At 40.7% G+C, this 19,156-nt stretch overlaps 1 protein-coding gene across 4 annotated transcripts in view; it reads left to right on the forward strand.

Annotated features, from left to right (window-relative positions):
• RHBDD1 (rhomboid domain containing 1) overlaps positions 1 to 14,173 on the forward strand; it is a 55,775-nt gene extending 41,602 nt beyond the window's left edge. For all 4 annotated transcript variants that reach the window (XM_075417903.1, XM_075417900.1, XM_075417901.1 and 1 more), the window contains one exon: positions 11,772 to 14,173. In XM_075417903.1, coding sequence (XP_075274018.1) covers positions 11,772 to 11,890 — 119 coding nt within the window. In that variant the 3' untranslated portion in view covers positions 11,891 to 14,173. The remainder of the gene's footprint in view (positions 1 to 11,771) is intronic.
• Positions 14,174 to 19,156: the final 4,983 nt, after the last annotated feature.

A 19,156-nucleotide genomic window follows, 5' to 3' on the forward strand; every position in this document is an offset into this window, starting at 1 on the left:
GTTGGCCTCACTGTGAGCCTGTGTGTAAGCAAAACGTCTGCAAGCACGTGCTTCTGTGCTGTTCGGTGCTAATGGGACCTCACATGTAGCACTGCAGCAAGCTTTTAGCACTCCTTTTGGAATAGGATGGGAAGCGTCTGGAGGGTCAGAGGGGGAAAGTAGTAAAAATGAAGTGGAGATCTAGAAAACAGAACTGAAAAGAACGTACAGTATGCGATAGGAAGCAGAGGGCTGTTGGTCTGTAGAAGATATCTGAAAATGCACAAATCTTCAAACACGTTAAAAGTAGCTGCAATGAGGAAGGGAATGTAAATTTATTACAATTTGTAAAACAAGAATTAAAGGTGTTATTTCATTCCTGGAAATTTAAGGTAGATATTAATAATAATAAGTAATGGAATAAATTGGCAAAGAATTTTGTGCATCCTGCAAGCGTTTTAAGGTTAAACAGAGGTTTTTCGTGAATGTGACAAAGGTAACTGACTGTGCCATAGGGCATGAAGATGGGCTCGATAATCATTGGAGGTTCTTTGTAGCTCTGGTTTCTATGGTTCTAGCAATAAACTGTGGTTCATTTTACAATCAGATCACTTTAAAGTACAAATTAAGTACAGATTTAGCTAAAGAACTGGAAAGAGCTGACAACTTGGAAAAGAATTTTTAGAGGTTTTCATGACCAGAGAAGAATAATACCGTACAACAGTGCAAGGATATCTTCCTAGCAGCTAACTGCGTTAAGCTGCAGAACGATCTCTGAGGGAATGAGGAAGATACCAGCTAAATAATTTAAAACCAGTTTAGCTGAGCTATTTTGTAAAACCAGTTTAGTCATGCTATAAAAAGAGAAATAGGGGAGTGGGTTTCAGAAAAACTTAGTCTTCTAGTGTGACTCTTATGTTTATGCTCATTTTTCACGAAGTCATGCACATTAACAATATCAAACAAGGGACTTTTTATTAAAGTATTTAATTTTAATGAAATCTAAGTATTCTTTTTAAAAGTGTTGAGCGGGGAACTTTGTGTTTGGGTTTTTGTTGTGGCCTTGTTTTTAGGATCCAGAAAGGACCAGAACTTCCTGTGAGCTTTACAATTCAGAAGCATTGAACCAAGTACCATCATGTCACACACAAGTATTTGCCAAATATAGGCATGTTTTACACTGGTAAGGACATAACTTGTGAATAACTTCATAACTGTAAGCAACTGTATAGAGGTGATGAAATTTTATTTGCGTTTATTCCTTCTTTTTGCCAGAAGATACTTTAAGCCTTTCCAGTTCTATTTTGTGTAACTCCTTATCCTGTTCGTTTTGTTCTTGTTCTACTCCTTGTCTTGGATCTCATTTTTAGTGCTTTATTTCATTGTCATTTTTGACTGTATTCTTTACTTGATCTGTGCAACTCACTGTAAAAACAGTTCATGAAAACTAAATACAGGTCACGTGAATAGCAAAGTCAGTCACTTAAGTAATTTTGTAAAGTAACTAATGTCTGAATATCACTTGGAGGATGGAAATGGAAAATATGTCTAAACAGGAGTGAATGTGCACTAACAAGCCAACGAAGGGAAGAAACTGCATAGAAAAAAGTATGGAATAACACGAGGTCTCCAATTGTGCTTTTTTAAGTGAAGGGTATGCTGCAGATGCATGAAATAGATGAATATAAATTAAAGAAATAAGAAAAAGGGTACTTTGCTATTTGCAGCTGAACAGAAGACTTCTATTAGATGGTGATAAATATGCAGCCTACCTGAAATTGTTCTTGTAACTTAGCTTTCTTCTTACTACTCTGAAGAGGAATAGATGTCTGTCTGTCTTAGCCTAGGGATAGGTTAAGTAGCATGCCTATATAGGTCAAGGGTTTTTTTGAGTTGGTTAGCAAATCCCTTTCAGTACTTGGGAATGAAAGATCTATTTGATTTATGTATTAACCATTTTTAAGTTTAATAATGAGTTTAGTCTTGTTTCAGAGAACTAACATCTGGAGAATTATTAGGTGGTTGGAAAATGCAGTGAGATTGTTTTATGTCATCTCTCCTCTAGTATTTTCAGTGTCCAGCTAAATGGTAGCTGGAGGTAGCCCCTTAATTCTTTTCTGGAGGGCCTCAAGTCCAGCAGTGGTCTATATCCTGTTACTCCTGCATTGTAGCATTGCTTATTTGTTGCAGACATGTGATTTGTGTGTGCAGTAAGGTTTTGGCTTATTCTGAGGCAGTGACTGATGGTCTCTACTCCAAAGATGTTACCAGTGTGCTTTTAACAACTTTTGTTACTTTAACAAGGGTTTGTTATTTTGGTGATATGGGGACAGAAAAGATGAGACTGAGGCATGATTAAAATACATTTAAAGATCCTCATGTATGAAGGGATTAAATATCTATCTAAAGTCTTAGCCATCTCTTCTAACCAAAACAAATTACGAGACCTTTTGGAGGGAATGGTTTTGTGTGTTTCTCAACCTTATAATCTCTTTTAAAAACAAAAGAGAGACTCTGTGTTCAAGATTGATCTCACTTGCTTTTCTAACAAGCCACTTATATATGGATTAATTGTATATTACTTTCCTTCTAACTTCATTAGCCACAACTAATTTTTCTGCTAATTTGCTTTTTTCATTTGTCAGCCATTCCAAAGCACAGAAATAGTAGTTAGGCTTCTGTTTCTCTCCTTCGCTAGTCTGCTGTGTTCATGTCTGTAGATGAGGAATGTTGGCACCAGCACCAGGAAGAATAGTTTGCTTCATAGCATGACAGAATTCTTTCACACACTGACGGAAACTTAAAGGGCAGTGTTAGAAACAATAGCGTAGGCTATTAAATGTGGTCTGCTTGGAGCTGAGTAGGAAGAAATTGGGCAGTGATAAGTGCTAAAAGCCAAATCTGTTAGACCATGTAGTATGTCTGCATTTTGCACAGAGAAGGACATGGGAGAATAAAAGCGGATTTGCTATTTTATAGTTTTTTTTTCAATTGTAGTTCGTATTTGGCTTGTAGCGCAACATAGAACTGTGAAAATGCTGCTGTGAGTGTTTTGTTTGCCTCAACTCTTTCTGAAAGCCTCCCAGTCCTTCTAAAGTATGAGAGGAGGAAAAATGATGTTGCGTATGCGTTGCCTTTCCTTAGGATTCTCTGCACCGCTCAATAAATCAGAAGGTAGCTCATTAAACTAACCTTAAAACTTGACTGCTAAATGGTTGGAAGTTATAAAAGAACTATAGCAACACTGGGCGTTTGACTCTAGCTTCTCCCCGCCCTACAGTTTGCTGCTTCTTATTCCATATGCATCAAAAATATGATTGATTATGCATAAAAATTACGTGTTTGGATGTTTATAAACCGAGAGAACTCTCATTTTGTCAAATAGAGCACTTTAAATACTGATATATTGTAGTAAAACGCAAGGTAAAGTCAGGTGTATACCACAGACAGGGCAATGTAGTACATTGTATGTAATCTGTAGCACGCCCTAGAGCAGTTTGTGAACTTTAATTGTATCCTGGCATTATAACATAGCTAGCAGGGCTATACTATTTATGGAAGAAATACATTATACAAAACTGGTATAAATGAAAGCCGCCAACCAGGTGCTCTAAGTTGTTAAGACATTTGATCAAATATGTTCAAACCTCTATTACTTAGTAGTATCGATAAATAAACTGTAAGTCTTTCACACTTATTTTAAGTCTTCATCTGTTTCTTGAAGGATACCATTCTGGGACCCCCCACTTCTCTTGAGGAGGTCTGTTCCTCTTGAGGAGGTCTGTACTGGAGGATTCCATATGTTGTCATCTTTCCATACATCTTTTCACATTTCTATTCTCTTTAGTTCAGGATGAGAAAACTAACCTTCTTTTTGGGAGCCGCAGGAAGGTTACTTAAGGGTAGAGACACAGGTGGTCTATACGGTCTCTGTTTCCTAAAAGAAAGGTTTGAAGAGGCTGAGCAGACATCCTAGCTCTGGTGACTATGTAAGCTATCTTTAGACTCGAAACTGTTCCTAGAAAAAGGTTTGGAAGAACTTGCCAGATCTGTGAGATCTTAGGCCAGTGAATACAGCATTTCTCTTCCTTCTTTGACAGTGACATAAGTACAGATGCTGGCAATCTGTTACGTGATTGAATGACGTGATAATACAGAAGATACAGTGAAGCAATTAAGCTGTATAAAACGGTGTTGTCTACATGAGGTGATCCCAACAGTCCTGCATTTGTGAGGACCCAAGCTAACAGTCTCCGAGCGAGCAATTTGTTGGCCACAGAAGAAAACACAGCAAAAAGAAGAGGAAACCTCACAATGAGTTTGCTGCAAACTACAACATGATACCTGAACCTTGGCTCTGCTAAGTGTAGACTTCTTGTCTTTCACACCTTGCAAAGGCTGGGAAAATCAAAGCCAGGATTATCTTTGTGTACACTGGGACTTGAAATTATTATATCTCTTGGCACAGACCAGTCTGTTCATCCAGAGCAGGGCTCTCTGCACCTAGGTTAGCTGTATGCTACTCACTGTGTTGACAAGAGGTTGTCGCTTGTCTGTAATCATCTTTTCCAAAAAAACTCCTACTTTTGTAGAAGCTTTGTTGTAAATGAGAAGTGTGTGTTTGTTCTTCGTACGGCTGTGTAAGTGTTCGTACGTTTGATTTTTGTATGGGTACCACATTCACTGGTGCCAGGGCAGATAGTGAAAATTGTAAGCTATTCAACTGACATATTCTAGATTCTTCTTTAACACAACTAAAGGTCACATGAAAAAGAAATACAGACACGTTGCTTTGTAATACCATTGCTATTTATTTGCTACACTCACCTTCTTTTATCTAGCAGCATCAGTATTTATCAGGCACCTAACTGCATGCTTCTACCAGTCAGACTTTCACAGTTTGGTAGCTTGACAAATTCTTCCTGAAGCCTACAGAAGCTCTCTTGCAAATCCTATCATCTGACCTAAAACTAAGGCCATTACTTCGGAGAGGAGGAAAAGTCAAGTGAACGTGTTTGATGTAATGCTTCTGTGGCTTGTGCTACAAGCAGACCTAAAGCCCCATGTGGAGATTTTGTCTGCTTGGCTCACCCTGTAAGGTGACTGGCTGATTTTTCTTTCTTATACCAAATTTCATGCAGAGGAGCAAAAAATGCACACTTCACACACGTTCTGCAGACACTATTATTGCACTGGCAGGACGGCATGCTTCAAATTGTCCTTACATCTGATCTTGACGATTAGAGGGCGGTGTATAGGTGAAGACTAAAGGGATGGCTCATTTGCGCTGCCAGCTGGCTGCATAAACTTTGCTTTGCCATCGAGCGAGGCTTGCTGTGCCACAGCCAGACCAGCCTCTGGCGTTCCCGTGAGATCTCCGTGCTGCTTTGTGGAGGGGTCGGATTGTGTTGGCAGCGAGTCTGGCTGGAGGTTCACACGCCGTATTCAGAAGAGCATTTCTGAATTCTCTGTTAAACTGAAGTAGCTAGAAATTCTAATTCCAGTGGTGTCTGGTATGCCTTTCACCTGTGTACTGTCTTTGGGGAACAAGAGTTGTCTTTGGTTTTGGGGTTCTTGGTTGATTTTTTTTTTTTTTTTACTATTTCCAGTGAAATACTCTTGAGTGATGACTTGTCACTAACGACGTTACTTTTGTCACCTCTGCCTGTCTGCTCTTCTAAATCATACATCTGCTAACTGTATGTTAGCATTTGAAGTGCTGAGAATGTGTGAGAAAGGTCTGGGGAAGGCGGCTTTGAGCTAATCGCTGTTACAGTGAAAAGCCTCAAAGAGTGTGTTGTGTGTCTCCAAGGGTGACAGCATTGTATTGCAGATGCATCACATGAGAAAAATGCTAGACAAATGTTACTCCATAACAAGAAAGGCAAAATTTAGAGGGTTCTTGTATAGAAGATAGCTGTGTTAGCTGTTCAGCTTCAGGCTCAAGATGTTGGTTACGCAGTTGGTCTTGTCAGGATGTTCTGCTGCGAAGCGCTGCACTCAATAGCAAGTTCTGAATTTAGGACTGGTTTAGTAAAGAGAAAAGTATAAATGTATTCTAGTGGCTTTCACTTTGGTTTCCTGTTGATGAAACCTGGTGTGACAGAGAAGCTGCTAGATGCTGGCAAATAATGCCTGGGGTTCAAACCAGCCAGACAATAAACAACTCCGTAATACTCCGTGCAGCAGCTTCTCCAGAGCCCATCTGTTGCGGAATAACCACAACTCCTCTTCCGAGGTGGAACGCTGTGGTGGCTAGCGTGTGCCCGCCTTGCCGCGGCGGCTGCCTGGCTCCGGAGCCATCTGCCGGGTGACCCCGCCGTGGTGCCATGCTGGGCTTGAAGAGCTCGGCGTTTCACCACCGCCTTGCTTGCTAATGGAGTCTCTAAGTGCACAATTAAATGCGTGAATTCAATATTGAACGCTGTGTGCCCTCTCTCCTTTTTTTTTTGTTTCTTGAAGGCGGAGAGAAACGGTGGCCCAGCTGCAGCTGTCATTGTGGACATCCTATGCCAAAGCCTATGGGCCTGCTTGGGTTACAAGTTGTACAATTTGACTATTAAATGGCTCCTCAAGCATCTCGTTCTGAGCTGCTTAAAGCAGTTCAGCATGTAATACTCTCTAGCTTCTTTGCTTTTTGCTGCAAGATGATTAGATCTTTCAAACTGGTGCTTCAAACGTGAAACTCTTTGGAAAAGATAAGGCTTAAGCCTAGGTAGGATCAACTCAGGCCTCGTGGCTGACATCTCTTGTTTCTGACATTCGTTCCTGTGACTAGAGTCAGTTTCTGCTGAGTGGGGCACTGCTGGAGACTGGCCGTGTTGGTGCGTTGGTGTAACGTGAGCTGTGAGTGGCCACGGTAGAAACTCTTGCTGTTTGTCCAGTAGTGCCAGTGCTTTAACATCCATAGCACATGGAAGAATAAAAATAGTCTTAAATTTTGTCATGATTACGCCTTATTTTTTTTTCAAATATCATGCAATAGGTGTAGCAACAGAAGCCAAAATTTTTTAATACTCAAGTTTTCATCAATTTTGCCTTTTAACAAAATAAATGTGATTTAATTGGAGAATAAACAAGAATAATAATCTGCTTTCCTTTACAAGTACTCAGTGTGATAGTACTTAATTTGAGATAATCTTTACTTGCAAATGACCTGTAGCAAGTGAGGCAAACTATTCAGCATCAGTTCAGTGATGAAATGGAAGCTCAGGGTTGTCTCAAACATGAATCCAGAAGACACACTGAAACATTTATTAAGGTTCCTTCTGCTGTTGGAAAGTCTCTAAGGAAGTTTTGGGCATCATCAGCTGTTGTAAGTCAGTAGTGCCCAGAACTGCATGAGAACAGGGCTGGAGTACATCTGCACTGCAGCGTTAAGTCTTTCATTTGAAAGACTTGTATGCAGAAAGACAGTCTTGACTCCGTGCATTTATTGTTGGTTGAGTTTGCTATACGCTGTCTCTGTGTAAAATTTAGAATATATTTTCTTGTTCTAAAGCAGAAGTATCATTCAATAAGGTCTTCATAGGCAATGAGTTATCTGAACTTCAGGGATTTCAGAACCGAGGTAGTTGTTTGTTTGCAATCTGTTAATTATAAAAATAAAAGCAGGTAATAGGACTTAAGAAAAACTTCTGGTTTATATCTTAGAAGAACCAGTATTGAGTGCAGAATGTTCAGTGCAAAGTCTCCAATATCCAGTAAGGTATGGCCAATAGTCTCGTATAAAGATACTTTTTTTTTTTTCTTTTCTTTCTGCCTTATCAGAGTGGGCAGTTGCATTTTTAAAATGACTGTGCTGAACATGCCAGTAATTTGTTTCCAAAACTTGAAACTTGACTGGAACCAAGAGAGTGTAATAAACTCTCTAGTTTCTCGAGGGATTCCCCTGGTTCATTATGTTTTCTGACTTGAAGACTTCTGGTCAATAGTTCTTATTTTTCTGTGTTGTTTAAATCTGAGAAAAAGGATGCAAATTTGAGTAACAATCTGCAAATCTGTGTTGGGTGTTTTAACCAGTAAAAATGGTCTCATGGGTCAGCATAAAGTGTTCTACAGTCGTCTTTCCAAAAATCATTGTTATGGTTACTGTACAGGCAGTTCCTCCTGTAAATGTTGACGTAGGTCGGGCGCTGAAGGAAGACAGGGGAAGAACAGTGGGCAAACACGCCCACTGCCAGCACCAGCAGCCCAGGCTGGTGAGCTGTGCCCATCTCTGCTCTTCAGAGTGCAAAACATTCGCAGTTTGCTCAGCTGAGGTGCTTGCTTATTCAGAGTGAGGGAAAAATATGTTAAAAAGGGAGGACAGTCAGTGGTGTTGCCTTTATTTCAGGCTGTGTGTCTGTGGTTAATCAAATGTCTGACTTTGTCGTGCTGAGTAACCTCTGAACCAGTGCTTACTGCATTGCACATGGTGCTTGTGGGGGACAGAGGAGTGTGCCATGATGCCTAACTACAGTAAGTATTTTAGGCATGATAAACATTTCACATGTGGATGAAAATGTTTAAGGACATTTATTTACACTAATACAGGTTTAGTTAAACGAGTTGCAATTACAGTGATTTTCTTCTTTTGATCCAAAGTCCTATAATTGTAAACTTCAGTAATAAAAAACCAAACCAAAAAAACACCACAGCAACTGACGCAGCGTGACAGGAAAGGTGTGGAGGGTCCCAGTCTCTGGTATGCACAGAACCCAGCTCTAAGTCACGATAGAGTTAATTTAAAAAGATGCTGTGTAAGGGTTGGTTTTGTAACTTTTTTGTACTATATGCTTTGATTTTTGTCTATCCTCTGGTGTTACTGCAGATTTTTGAATACTTGAAATACAATCTTAGAATCCATTGGTCTGGAAGCTTTTTGCTGGTGTGTTGTAAAGATTGTGTTTGTTTCTTGCATGGAAGTCCAGGTGCTGTTCCAGCAGTAACAGTGGCCCAATTGCCATTTCTGGGCACTGTGGCTTATAAATGTTTTGGTTAGGTAAAGGTGTTATTTCATTAATATTTTTATTGTAATTTTAAAAAAAAAGGTCTCAGGGAACTATTTTGAGTACCAAGATAATTTAAATTTATACATACATCTATAAATACATGCATTTGAACCTTCACATTCAGACAACTTCTTCACTCCTCACCGTGTTGTTTGATGTAACGTAATCTTTGCTTGAACAGAAAGCTTTTCAAAATACATTGTCAGTCTATTTTGGGGTCAACATACAAAGGAGCATTTTGCATCTTTTTTATAGCATCTCTTTCTATTTCTAGTGATTATTAAAGCACATTTATATTTGAAGTGTTGAGCATATTTTATGGGGACTCTGCCAGTGCTTGTCATAACTGTATAAGTGGTATCTGATTTCTTAAATAAAAACTAACCAAGGATGCTAGATAGAAAAATAAATGTTTTAATGAGGAACCTTGGTATTTAATTGACAATTTCACTATTGTAAAGAATGTTTAAAAAATGCAAATGTTTTCTTAATTATGATGATTTAAAAGATACCAACCTTCACCATTACGGTGCGCTTCTGACCCTTTACAGTGCAGCCATTTGTACGATCAGGGTATTGACTATATTACTCTTCATATATCAAAATTTGTATCTTTCAGCTAGTGTTAATAGTTATATTTAAAGTATACTCATCAGAAGGCAAAATATGAAGAAAATACTAGGCATTTTAATTGGTGTTTTATTAATGTATAACTAACACTGTGAAAAGCCGTTAACTTGCTGATTTTCTTTTCCGTTCACTCACCCCAGATACTACATACCATTAAAAAAAATTAAGAATCACAATGACTTTTCTCATAAACTTTCTTGCCATGACAACATAAACATCATTGTGAATATTATCATGAATTCATTGTTGGTTAAGAATTTCTTTACTTACTCGTAGATGATGAATAAGATAAATACAGAAAGATACATTCATTTGTATTCCAGTATGTGTCTGCAGTTCATAAATGTAGACCTCAAATGCTTTATTGAGCTTTCTCGGGCCTTTTAACTTTTTTGTCTAGACATTTCTGCCCTACTACGAAAGGGTCTGATGGCTACTGACCACCTTGCTCCGTGCCTTCCATTTTGAAGCTCCTGGATTTTTGAACTTCTAAATGAATGTTCAGTGGGTTACAAAGCACTGTAAGCCAGTGGTTTTTCTCAGCTTGTGGTCAGTAGGACACAGTAAAACTACGTGTTTTTTCTTTTCAAAGAAACTTTCTTGTATGTATAAGAAAGACAGTGAAATGAGGGAAAATAAATGTAGTAAATGAACATTCAGTTCAGCTTAATATTATTTTTCTCAATGAAAACTATTCTGCCTGTGTCTAATTTTTTTAGACAAGGATATTGCTCTTGAATTTAAGAAAAATGAAACTGAGAAGTTAGGTACCTGTGCCAAGCTCCGTGATGTCCAATAAATGCTAGCTTTCTATAATATTTTGAAGAGTATTTGTCAAATAGCATAGAGGTTGCAGAGTCACAGTAACAGCTGAAATATTTTTCAAATTTGTCTCTAGCAAGTTGAGACACAGGGACAAGCTGAAGATAAAATGCTAAAATATACATTAAGTTCATTTCCTGTATAATAATATGAATTTTAAAAATGCTTTCAAACAGTGCATCTCATTTCATAAACCTCTGCGTTAGTATTGCTGCCTGCTGGGACTTGAGCAGCTCTGGTCACCTCTGGCAGTATTTTCTGAGAGTTTGACTTCTTGGCAAATACCAAAGAAAAATTAGGAACGTGTTCTAGCATTTGCTGGTGAGTACTCTGCAAACTGAAATGCTTTTGTAATTGGATTGGAAGGCAGCAGAGCCTCTTTGTTAGCCAGCCCTCCTGACCTCATGGCACCACACCAGGCCTGCCCCATTTGCTGCCAGCCATTTCCGATCCAGGGCACAGCTGTGGCCGGCGTTCATCTGGAAAAGGAACATAACGGCACCATACTCACTTTTGGTTTCCCATATTCACTTTTGCTAATTCAAATGAGATCCTGAGGTGAAAGTTTAAAGAATACTGAGTGCTGGAGGGGCTGCTGTGTTATCTTTGCAGCTAATTTGCGTATTCTTAACCCTGTGCCTGTGCTCGGAAGGCAGTCTCTCATTTTTGTTCCCCCGAGCCCCTCAGTGAGGTGATGGTGTAACCACAGCCTGTTAGGCGTTTCTCTGCTCAGGGACCTCGTGTGAATTCAGCAGCGCTGCAGGAATCACCTGCTGTTGCCTGCTCCCGGGGTGCCAGGGCAGAGCCCCTTTGGGCTCGGTGTGCTGTTGCTGCCCACGTTGATTTGCTCACAGTTCTCCCTAGCTGAGCTGCAACGTGGAGTTCATTTCTGAAACTGCTTGCTGCCAGCTAAGGGTGGGAGCTCTGTGTGTGTCTGGTGTGGGTCAGCACATGTTGGACTGCAATACTAAAAGCAGAAACAAAAGCTTATTTTGCCAGAAGTAACTACTGAGGACGTTCAAATAGTTCAACAATCTGGACTTTGCTGTATAAAGTAGAGATTGTGAAACATGTGCAGTCCCAGGTTAGTACTTGTTAGATGTTTGAGAGCTCTTTTGGTTATCATTTGCTGGGTTGGTGTTTCGGTTTGGGGTTTTTGCTTGTTTTCTCCATTTCAGTGTCTTTAAAAGCAGTTACTGGAAGCTGCGATTGCCCCAAAGCCATCAGAATTGGAAACATTCAGCTCCCTGTTCCCTCTGTGTTGTGATGCTTTGCATTACAGGGTATATGTGCATTTTTCTCCTGTTACAGAACAAAATAACGGTTGTTTTTCATTATGTCTTGTAGATTTTGGAGGAGAAACATATACTAATCAGCGGCGACCCTATGGTTTTTGGTTTCCACCTGAGCAGCATTCAGAAGAGGAAATACGGTGGCAAAGGCTTCGTAGGTTTGAGAGACGATGAAATTGGCAGGTGGTGATGTAAATTGTGAAGCGCTATTCAGAGTTACCAAAATACTTGCAGGTTTATTTGTAATCTGTAATCTGAAGATCTGTTTGTAATATTTTTTGCAATCTTTTTACTACTTGTTGTAAAACTGCAGAGGATTTTGTGAGTTCAGGATCAAAATTGGAACTTGCATAAGAAATGTGAGACAGGAATCAAAATGTGATCTTTGGCAGTCTCCATCTTAATGCACCTTAAATAGGGAAGACAACTGATGGCGTTGCCAAACTGTCTCTTATTCTTAAGTTCTTTTCTGTAGCTTTGAGAATTACTTGGCTTTTTGACTGTTGGTATTCTCAGGCAACAGGTTTTCTTCATCACAGGTGAAAAAAACTTTACTTTTTTTTTTTACATACAATTGTAAAACTATGCAATTTTTCCTTACAAAATCGTCTCTGTCTATCTGTGATGACCGACTGTTTTGGGGACTGGCATGTGACACGTCGCTTGAAAAGACTGCTTTGAAGACACCAGCTAGATCCTGAGAGTCTACGCTTAAGCTGTTCAGCAGTCTTGCAAACTCTGTGAAAAATAGTTGCAGCTATCCTTACCCTAAGGAGTTATTTATTATAACCTTTAGTGTTGCAGTCTTCCTTAAAACGTGCCATCTTATCTAGGGCTTGTATGTGACAAAAATGAGTTGTAACTACTTGTTCTTTCCTAAAGCCCTTCTTACTATTTATGCTTTAAATAAAAAAATGATTCCCTTTAGAGTTGAAGTAATTTGTTAGGAGTTTTATGGAAAGGGAGGTGGATATGCCATACAAAGAATATATTTATTTAGCAACTTACACTTTTTCAAAGCATCTATTTTCCTTTTTAAGAAGGCTTGGAAATTGTGTCGTGTTCATGAAGCGTTAGAAATTCTACCGTTTCTCTCTCTGTACCTCATCTGACGCCCAGTAGTAGCAGTAAGATTTTGCAGATGTGTCGAGATCTTGCCTAAATACAGGCTGCCTGGAATTCTTCATGTACTAGAAAGAATTTCCACCCGACCCCAGAGCAGCTGGCAGAAGAGCAGGAAGCTCAGCTGTCACTTTGGACAGACGCTCCCGTGCTGCGTGTCACACAGCGGCTGTCCTGCCTGGGGCACATCTCCTGATTCAGCAGTGCTGACGAACCAACCTGGAGGCTTTTTGTTCTAGTAGCACTCTGAAAAATTACTCGCTTCCCAGGCTTTTTTTCCTCGTATTAGAAGAAATCCTTCTGCAACTGGGGATAGTCCTCCGTGACATTTTTCACTCCTGAAGAGGTGTGACTGCACAGGAGTAATTTGATTATTGGCTTTTGGCACAGAACTGTTGGAGTCTCTTCAGCACTAATTTAGCAGAGCATTAAGATGAGCAATTTGACGTTTCTTTTCAGGTGCACATCACCAATCTGTGCTTTATGAACTGTACTTCTCTGTGGAGTTAGTTTTGAATGTAAAAGCATAGTGCTCTATTTTTCATACAGAAAAAAAAAATCCCAAAACTAAATTTTTGACTATGTTCTTTAAATAGAGTACACCTTCTGTTTGTAGCTAATGTGTGTAGGGGAAGCTTTTGTTTGCTGAAGAATGCACAAGCTGTTGCTCCTTTCCTGCGCCATTCTCACTTCCAGCATCCTTCTGGCCCCTGTTGCTGGTTTCCTGCGAAGAGGCAGCACAGCGTTGTTACGCGAGCTACGTGTTCGGACAGCCGAAAGATGCGACTGTGCTGTGACTTTGGGTGTCGCGTTCAGGTAGCGTAACAGCACTGGTCGTGCTATGCCAAGCGTTTTCTGGCAGGTTCTGAGACACTTACTGCATAAGGAATGCTAATTTTTGTTGTGGTCTCAGGCTTGGTTGTCTCTCTATATATGCAGTAGCCACAGAATAAAACAGCAGATATTTTTATAGGAGGCTACCTTTTCTATGCTCACTAAAAATATGTATCAAAAAACTGCATACAGTTTGCATATTTTTTTTCTCAGTGGGTAATAATTAGATGTAAGTGAGGAGGAGGCTGCATTGATTCCTCAGACTAATCTCTGGCCAAAAGTTGCAGGGTAACATGCTGTGTCTGTTAAGAGCTGTAATTTGAATTGTTTAAAACCACTGGATTAGCCACTAGTCAACTGAAAAAAAGATACCTAAGTAAAATCAAAAAGATGATTACAATTTTAACAGCAGTTGTTTTTGTAAAGTGAGTTTAGAAATACTTGAGATTCAATATTCATAAAAATTGCCATTACTAATAATTGTTCAGCTCTGAATTTTTTTGTATACAAACTTGAAATAAATATTTTTTTACGTTTAAAACTGTTTGGCTTTCATTATAGTAATTGAAAAGGTGCACATTTGAAATTGCAGAGCTGCCACTATATTGTTAGAAATGAAGACTTGTGATACCAAGGGGGCAGATCGATTATGTTGGGGGTAGCTGTGTTTCTTTTGAATTCAGTGGGAGTTTGGGGGACTGGATTATTGGAAAGATCCAGTTCTTGGATTAGTGTGGAAAGTTTATTAACAGAATGATTTCTTAGTAGGATTTTTACCGTTTAAAAACCCCATCAGTTTAGGTTTCAGAGCACTGATGATGGCAGGTGTAAGTTGCAGATGAATTCCTAACTTATGCTCTGTGGCACTTTACCTCCTGAGGGACAAAAATGAAGGGCAATCTGCATAGCTGAGTACTGCACACTGCACCTCTTCTGACACTGTTCAGTGCCCGACTACATAAAAGGAAGGATTCTTTAAGAACAAGTAGCCTTGTATAAAACACTTGAGCATCTGAAGTTTGGTTCTTGTGTTGCAGGAGCTGTGATTTCTTGTGCCTTTTTCATGCTTTCTCTAAACTCTCTGATCAGGCACCATGTAAGAAATTTCACCTCCTTAATTAATCCTAATCAGCAGACTTGTTAACAGGCACATTCTTGAAATTTAATGGTTGAATGACCTCATGTATTACTGCTAATAAATAGGGGTTTCTTGCAGCCCAGAATTAAGATGTGGTGAAACAACAGTGTGTTTAACTTTTCAAATTCTTCTCCCTCTTCTGTCGTGTCTTTAAGCACAGGTAAATGATATATTCTTGTGGATGGATGCTTTTTTCCTGGAAGTACCACTTCTCCTAAGGGGGACAAAATGCCCTGTAAAATACTGAGGAAACAGTATTCGTAGGTGTTCCACACCACAGCGGGAGAGATTGCGCTAGGGGAGCGTGGGTGGAAGTGGTGTTCTCAATACAGGCTGTAACCGAGGTCAGCAGCTGTCCTGCCCCCCTAAAAGGGCTACTTGGTGCCGGGGAGCAGTGTCTTGGGGCAGAGGATGTCGGTCCTGCGGTCCCATTGTGGCAGAGAAGTCATTCTGCCTGAAGCTTTGTTTTCCACAGTTACCTTTCAAGCAAGGCTTTCTTGCTTGTTCGGTGAAGATCAAACCTGGAATTTTCATGGTCCATTTTTTAAAATAGCCTTGGTAATTTTCACATATACCTTAAAATCACTTCAACAACTCTGTTGGCATGAAGGGTGTAGGAGGAGACAGTGAAGAGACTGGCCGCTTTAGAAAAGTTTTGCCTTTGAGTTTTTTGGCTTGGTTTTGTTGGAAAGTGAAAGGGAGAATATAACTCTCTTATTACATACAATTCGTTCATACCGCATATGTGCAGCTAAGGAAGAAAGAGCCTAAATATTTGCTTATTAAATTAGTGATGTGTGTGTAAAAGTCCATAGAATGATGCTGTGTCTGGTGAGAGAAGGAAATTTTAATAAACAGACCTCGCTAGGAAACTATTTTAATTGAGCTGAAGAAAGTCCCAGTTTGGATAGCTCTGATGCTAAAAGAGGAGAAAAGAGGAGAGAGAGCACACCTGAGAGCTACAGTCTTTGTATCAGCGGTCTTTATGGCAGACATCTTCATTTTTATTTTTATATATAGATTAAGGAGCTTAAATTGCAGATGACAGAGCAAAGCTGGTGAGCAGGTGAGCAGTAAATGTTCTTGCCTTTGGAGAATATTGGATTCGGTTTGGTCCTTCACCAAACTATTCCTTACAGGGATCCTTACAGGGATTATTTCAGAGCTAGCGATGGGTGGGCCACTTCGGTGCATCCGTATGTTCCTTGCCTGTGTAACAAGGTAAGGAATGGCTCCTAAATCTGTACAACGCTGAGCATGGAATGACCTGTTGGCTGACTTTGGAAGTGATAAACTAGGTATGTATGTGCGCAGTTCTGCAACTGAGAAGGCTGTTGTGTATTCTTTTGCCCAGTTAACAGGTGGATCGCGTTGTGCTTGAAGAGCAAGACTCAGCCGTAGCATTAACTGCGTACCTCAGCTGGTTTTGGTAAGATTTTTTTCATTTACATTAGTCCAAAATGTAATTTAGCGACTAAATAAAAGCATAAATAAAAATAAAAGCTTTAAAATATCTGGTGTGCAACGGTCAAACCTGCCACTTTTATTTTGTCCAGCATTTTGAAAAAAAACAGAGCTTAGGTCAGAGAGGCCTTGATTCTGGAAAGCTCTGCTGCTCAAAACAGCAGTCCAGTAGCTGCTCGTGTAAGCACGGGCCTTCTCCGGTGCGGGCCCGGGCTGCTGCAGGCCTGTCTCTACTGCAGGGTGTCTGCTGGGGGAACCAAGCCAATTGTTTTGCCGCCCTTAGAGCCGAGGCTTCTGACTGTGTTAAAAATACATAATTCGTTCCTTTTTCACTGCTACGTCTGTCTGCAGACCCGAAACGCAGAATGAGCCGCTAGCTTGTAAACGTGTATTTTTGAATTGGACGGTGTAAGTGAAACGAGGGGGACAGAGGGTAAACGATCAGGGACGCGTTTAATTTGGAAGGCGCTGTAGTGATAAAACGCTTCTTCGGGCGGGGTGCCTGGAACCTCAGTTTCTGCACGTCATCGTCAGGAAGCACAGTGCTCACGCACAGACGCGGCCTATCTATCTATGGCCAACGGTTCTGTGACAGTGGTGCCAGTTATTGCATGTTTTTCACTTTATATGCATATTAAATATTTAAGCACAATGAAATTAAAACATTTGGAAATACTAACTTGCTTTAGAGTTCTTAAAGTATGCAGAATTCAACAAACTACAGCTGCAGCTGCCTCAGAGTAGCCATTTCCAGTACAGATTTCTTCAATTCCCATCAGAATTAACTGTTTTCTGCCTCTGAGAAAGTTTAATCTCCACTTTAATGAAAACACCTTTGTCTTCATCATGCTAAATAGCGTAAGGAGGAGCATCTGTCTGCAGCAGGAGTGGTGTTTGTAAGCAGTGCATGGAAGACTATGAATTCTGAAAAAGACGTTGCTTTTCTGCATGCTGAAACTTTGTTTTACCAAGCTGAACGTGATGTAGGACTGGGGCTTGAGTGCTTCATTCCAAATCTTTCTATAAACTACCAGGGGTAAGGCACCGGGGTTGTTCTCTGGTGGGCAGCTAACTCTCTGTAGGAGAGGTTGCCAGTGTGGTATCTTACTACATACGTTTCTTCAGAAATTGGTTAGACTTCTGTCTCGCGTTTTGCGTTGCTGCTTCACTGAGTCTGTGGAAAACACTAAAACAGGTGGAATTTCACATCCCACGAAGCTCCAGCCTGTCATCTTTTGAGAAGCAGTCGAGCACTGTGTGGTCAAGCACAAGGTGAGATGTGCTGTGAGGCGGTGTTAGATGCTGAAGGCTGTCTACGTTATACTGAGGAACCATGTTTATATAATACGTTCATTCTAGAATGTTAAAGATGGAGCTGTTTTTTACTTTACACTTACAAAACATCACCTCAAATTGAACTTCCACTACCTTCTGGAACATCTGGATGAAGTGACTGGAAGAGGGGAAAGCTGTTCAATATGAAGACGGAGCAGTATCTGTTTGAGTGCCGATGGTGGTTTTTCCTCCAGCTGGTTATGGTGGGCAGAATTTCAGCAGCTTTTTGTTGGTTTTGTTTGGTTTAAAGTGACGGTTTCTGAAATAGGATCTGGTCATGAAATAGATCTCATTTTGATGAAGCAATTGCTTCACCTGCTGCAAAGTTTTTACCAGAGTTGTCAGAAATTTTCTACCATCTCACAGTGAAGGCAGATCAGCTCTGTCCTCGCCCGACTGCTCCCTTCATGGCTGCCTTTGGAGCAATCCTTTTTCTTGCAAATGACTGTTCCCCATTACAAATCTTCCTCGTGGTTTTGAATAGTTTGGGTTTTTTCTTGCCCAGATAGTTCTAATGCACGTAAAGCGTTAGAACAGAAGTCCTCATATTTGTGGTCTTTTTCTACTTATGGCGTACTGAATGAAATTAAAAGTTATTTAAGGGTTGCTTGTGAGACCTGAGAAGGCCCGGCTTCAGGCTGGGACATTGGTGTAAAGCGGCGTTACCTGCAGTGCTCCATGCGGAACAACAGAAATGGAGCTCCCCAGATGGATACGGTTTATTTCCCGAATTTGGATCGTGGTAATACTTAAAGAATTGGTGAGGGCTGATGCTGTGTCCTTGCAGGCTGTGCTAGGCAGCCTGCAAAGTCACTGCGGACTGGCAGTCCTCGGCTGTGTGCTGGGAGGAGACGGCAGGATGCAGGTCAAAATTTTTCCTCGACGGTGTGCTTTAAAACTTCAGGGGGACCTTTCTCAAAGAAGCAAACAAAAATTTGGGTGGATGGATCAGAGGCACACCCATTAACTTGCACCACTTGTATTGTTTGGTTTGGGTTTTTAAAATTTGCCTTAAACGCAGGCAAAAAATATATGGGGTTTTGACTGTGGGATACTTTTTGTTTGTTTCTCTGGTTCTTACGAACCAGCCAAAGATGGAACAATTTGTTTCAGCTAAGAGCTTACCTTGGAAGAACTCCTGAAACAGTTGTGCTTGAACTTGTTGCGCTTAATAACGCAGTTCTGGGAATGAGTTTTCTGGTCTGGGAAATCCACGGCCAGGAGGCGGCGGAGGTGCTCCATGGCAGAAGAGGGACACCCCAAAGGGACGGGAGCCCTTGGAGGACCTGTGCCGGAGCAGGTGCTCCCTCAGAAGCTCTCCAGCCCGTGGAGGAGCCACGTCAGGGCACAGGAGCAGAGCAGGAAGGAAGGCGCAGCACAGAGAACCCGCTGTGCCCCTGGATCCCCACGGCCGGGCCCGGGGGCAACCTGCAGCAGTAACAGGGGGCCGAGAGCAGTCAGAGCGAAGCTGAGCCTGGGAAAGCGGGTGGAAAGGTGGGTTTAAGGTTTGTCAACTTGTTCCCCAAAACCTGAACCAGTAATTAAAT

This window comes from Opisthocomus hoazin, chromosome 4, assembly GCF_030867145.1.
Source record: "Opisthocomus hoazin isolate bOpiHoa1 chromosome 4, bOpiHoa1.hap1, whole genome shotgun sequence".
Lineage (NCBI taxonomy): Eukaryota > Metazoa > Chordata > Aves > Opisthocomiformes > Opisthocomidae > Opisthocomus > Opisthocomus hoazin.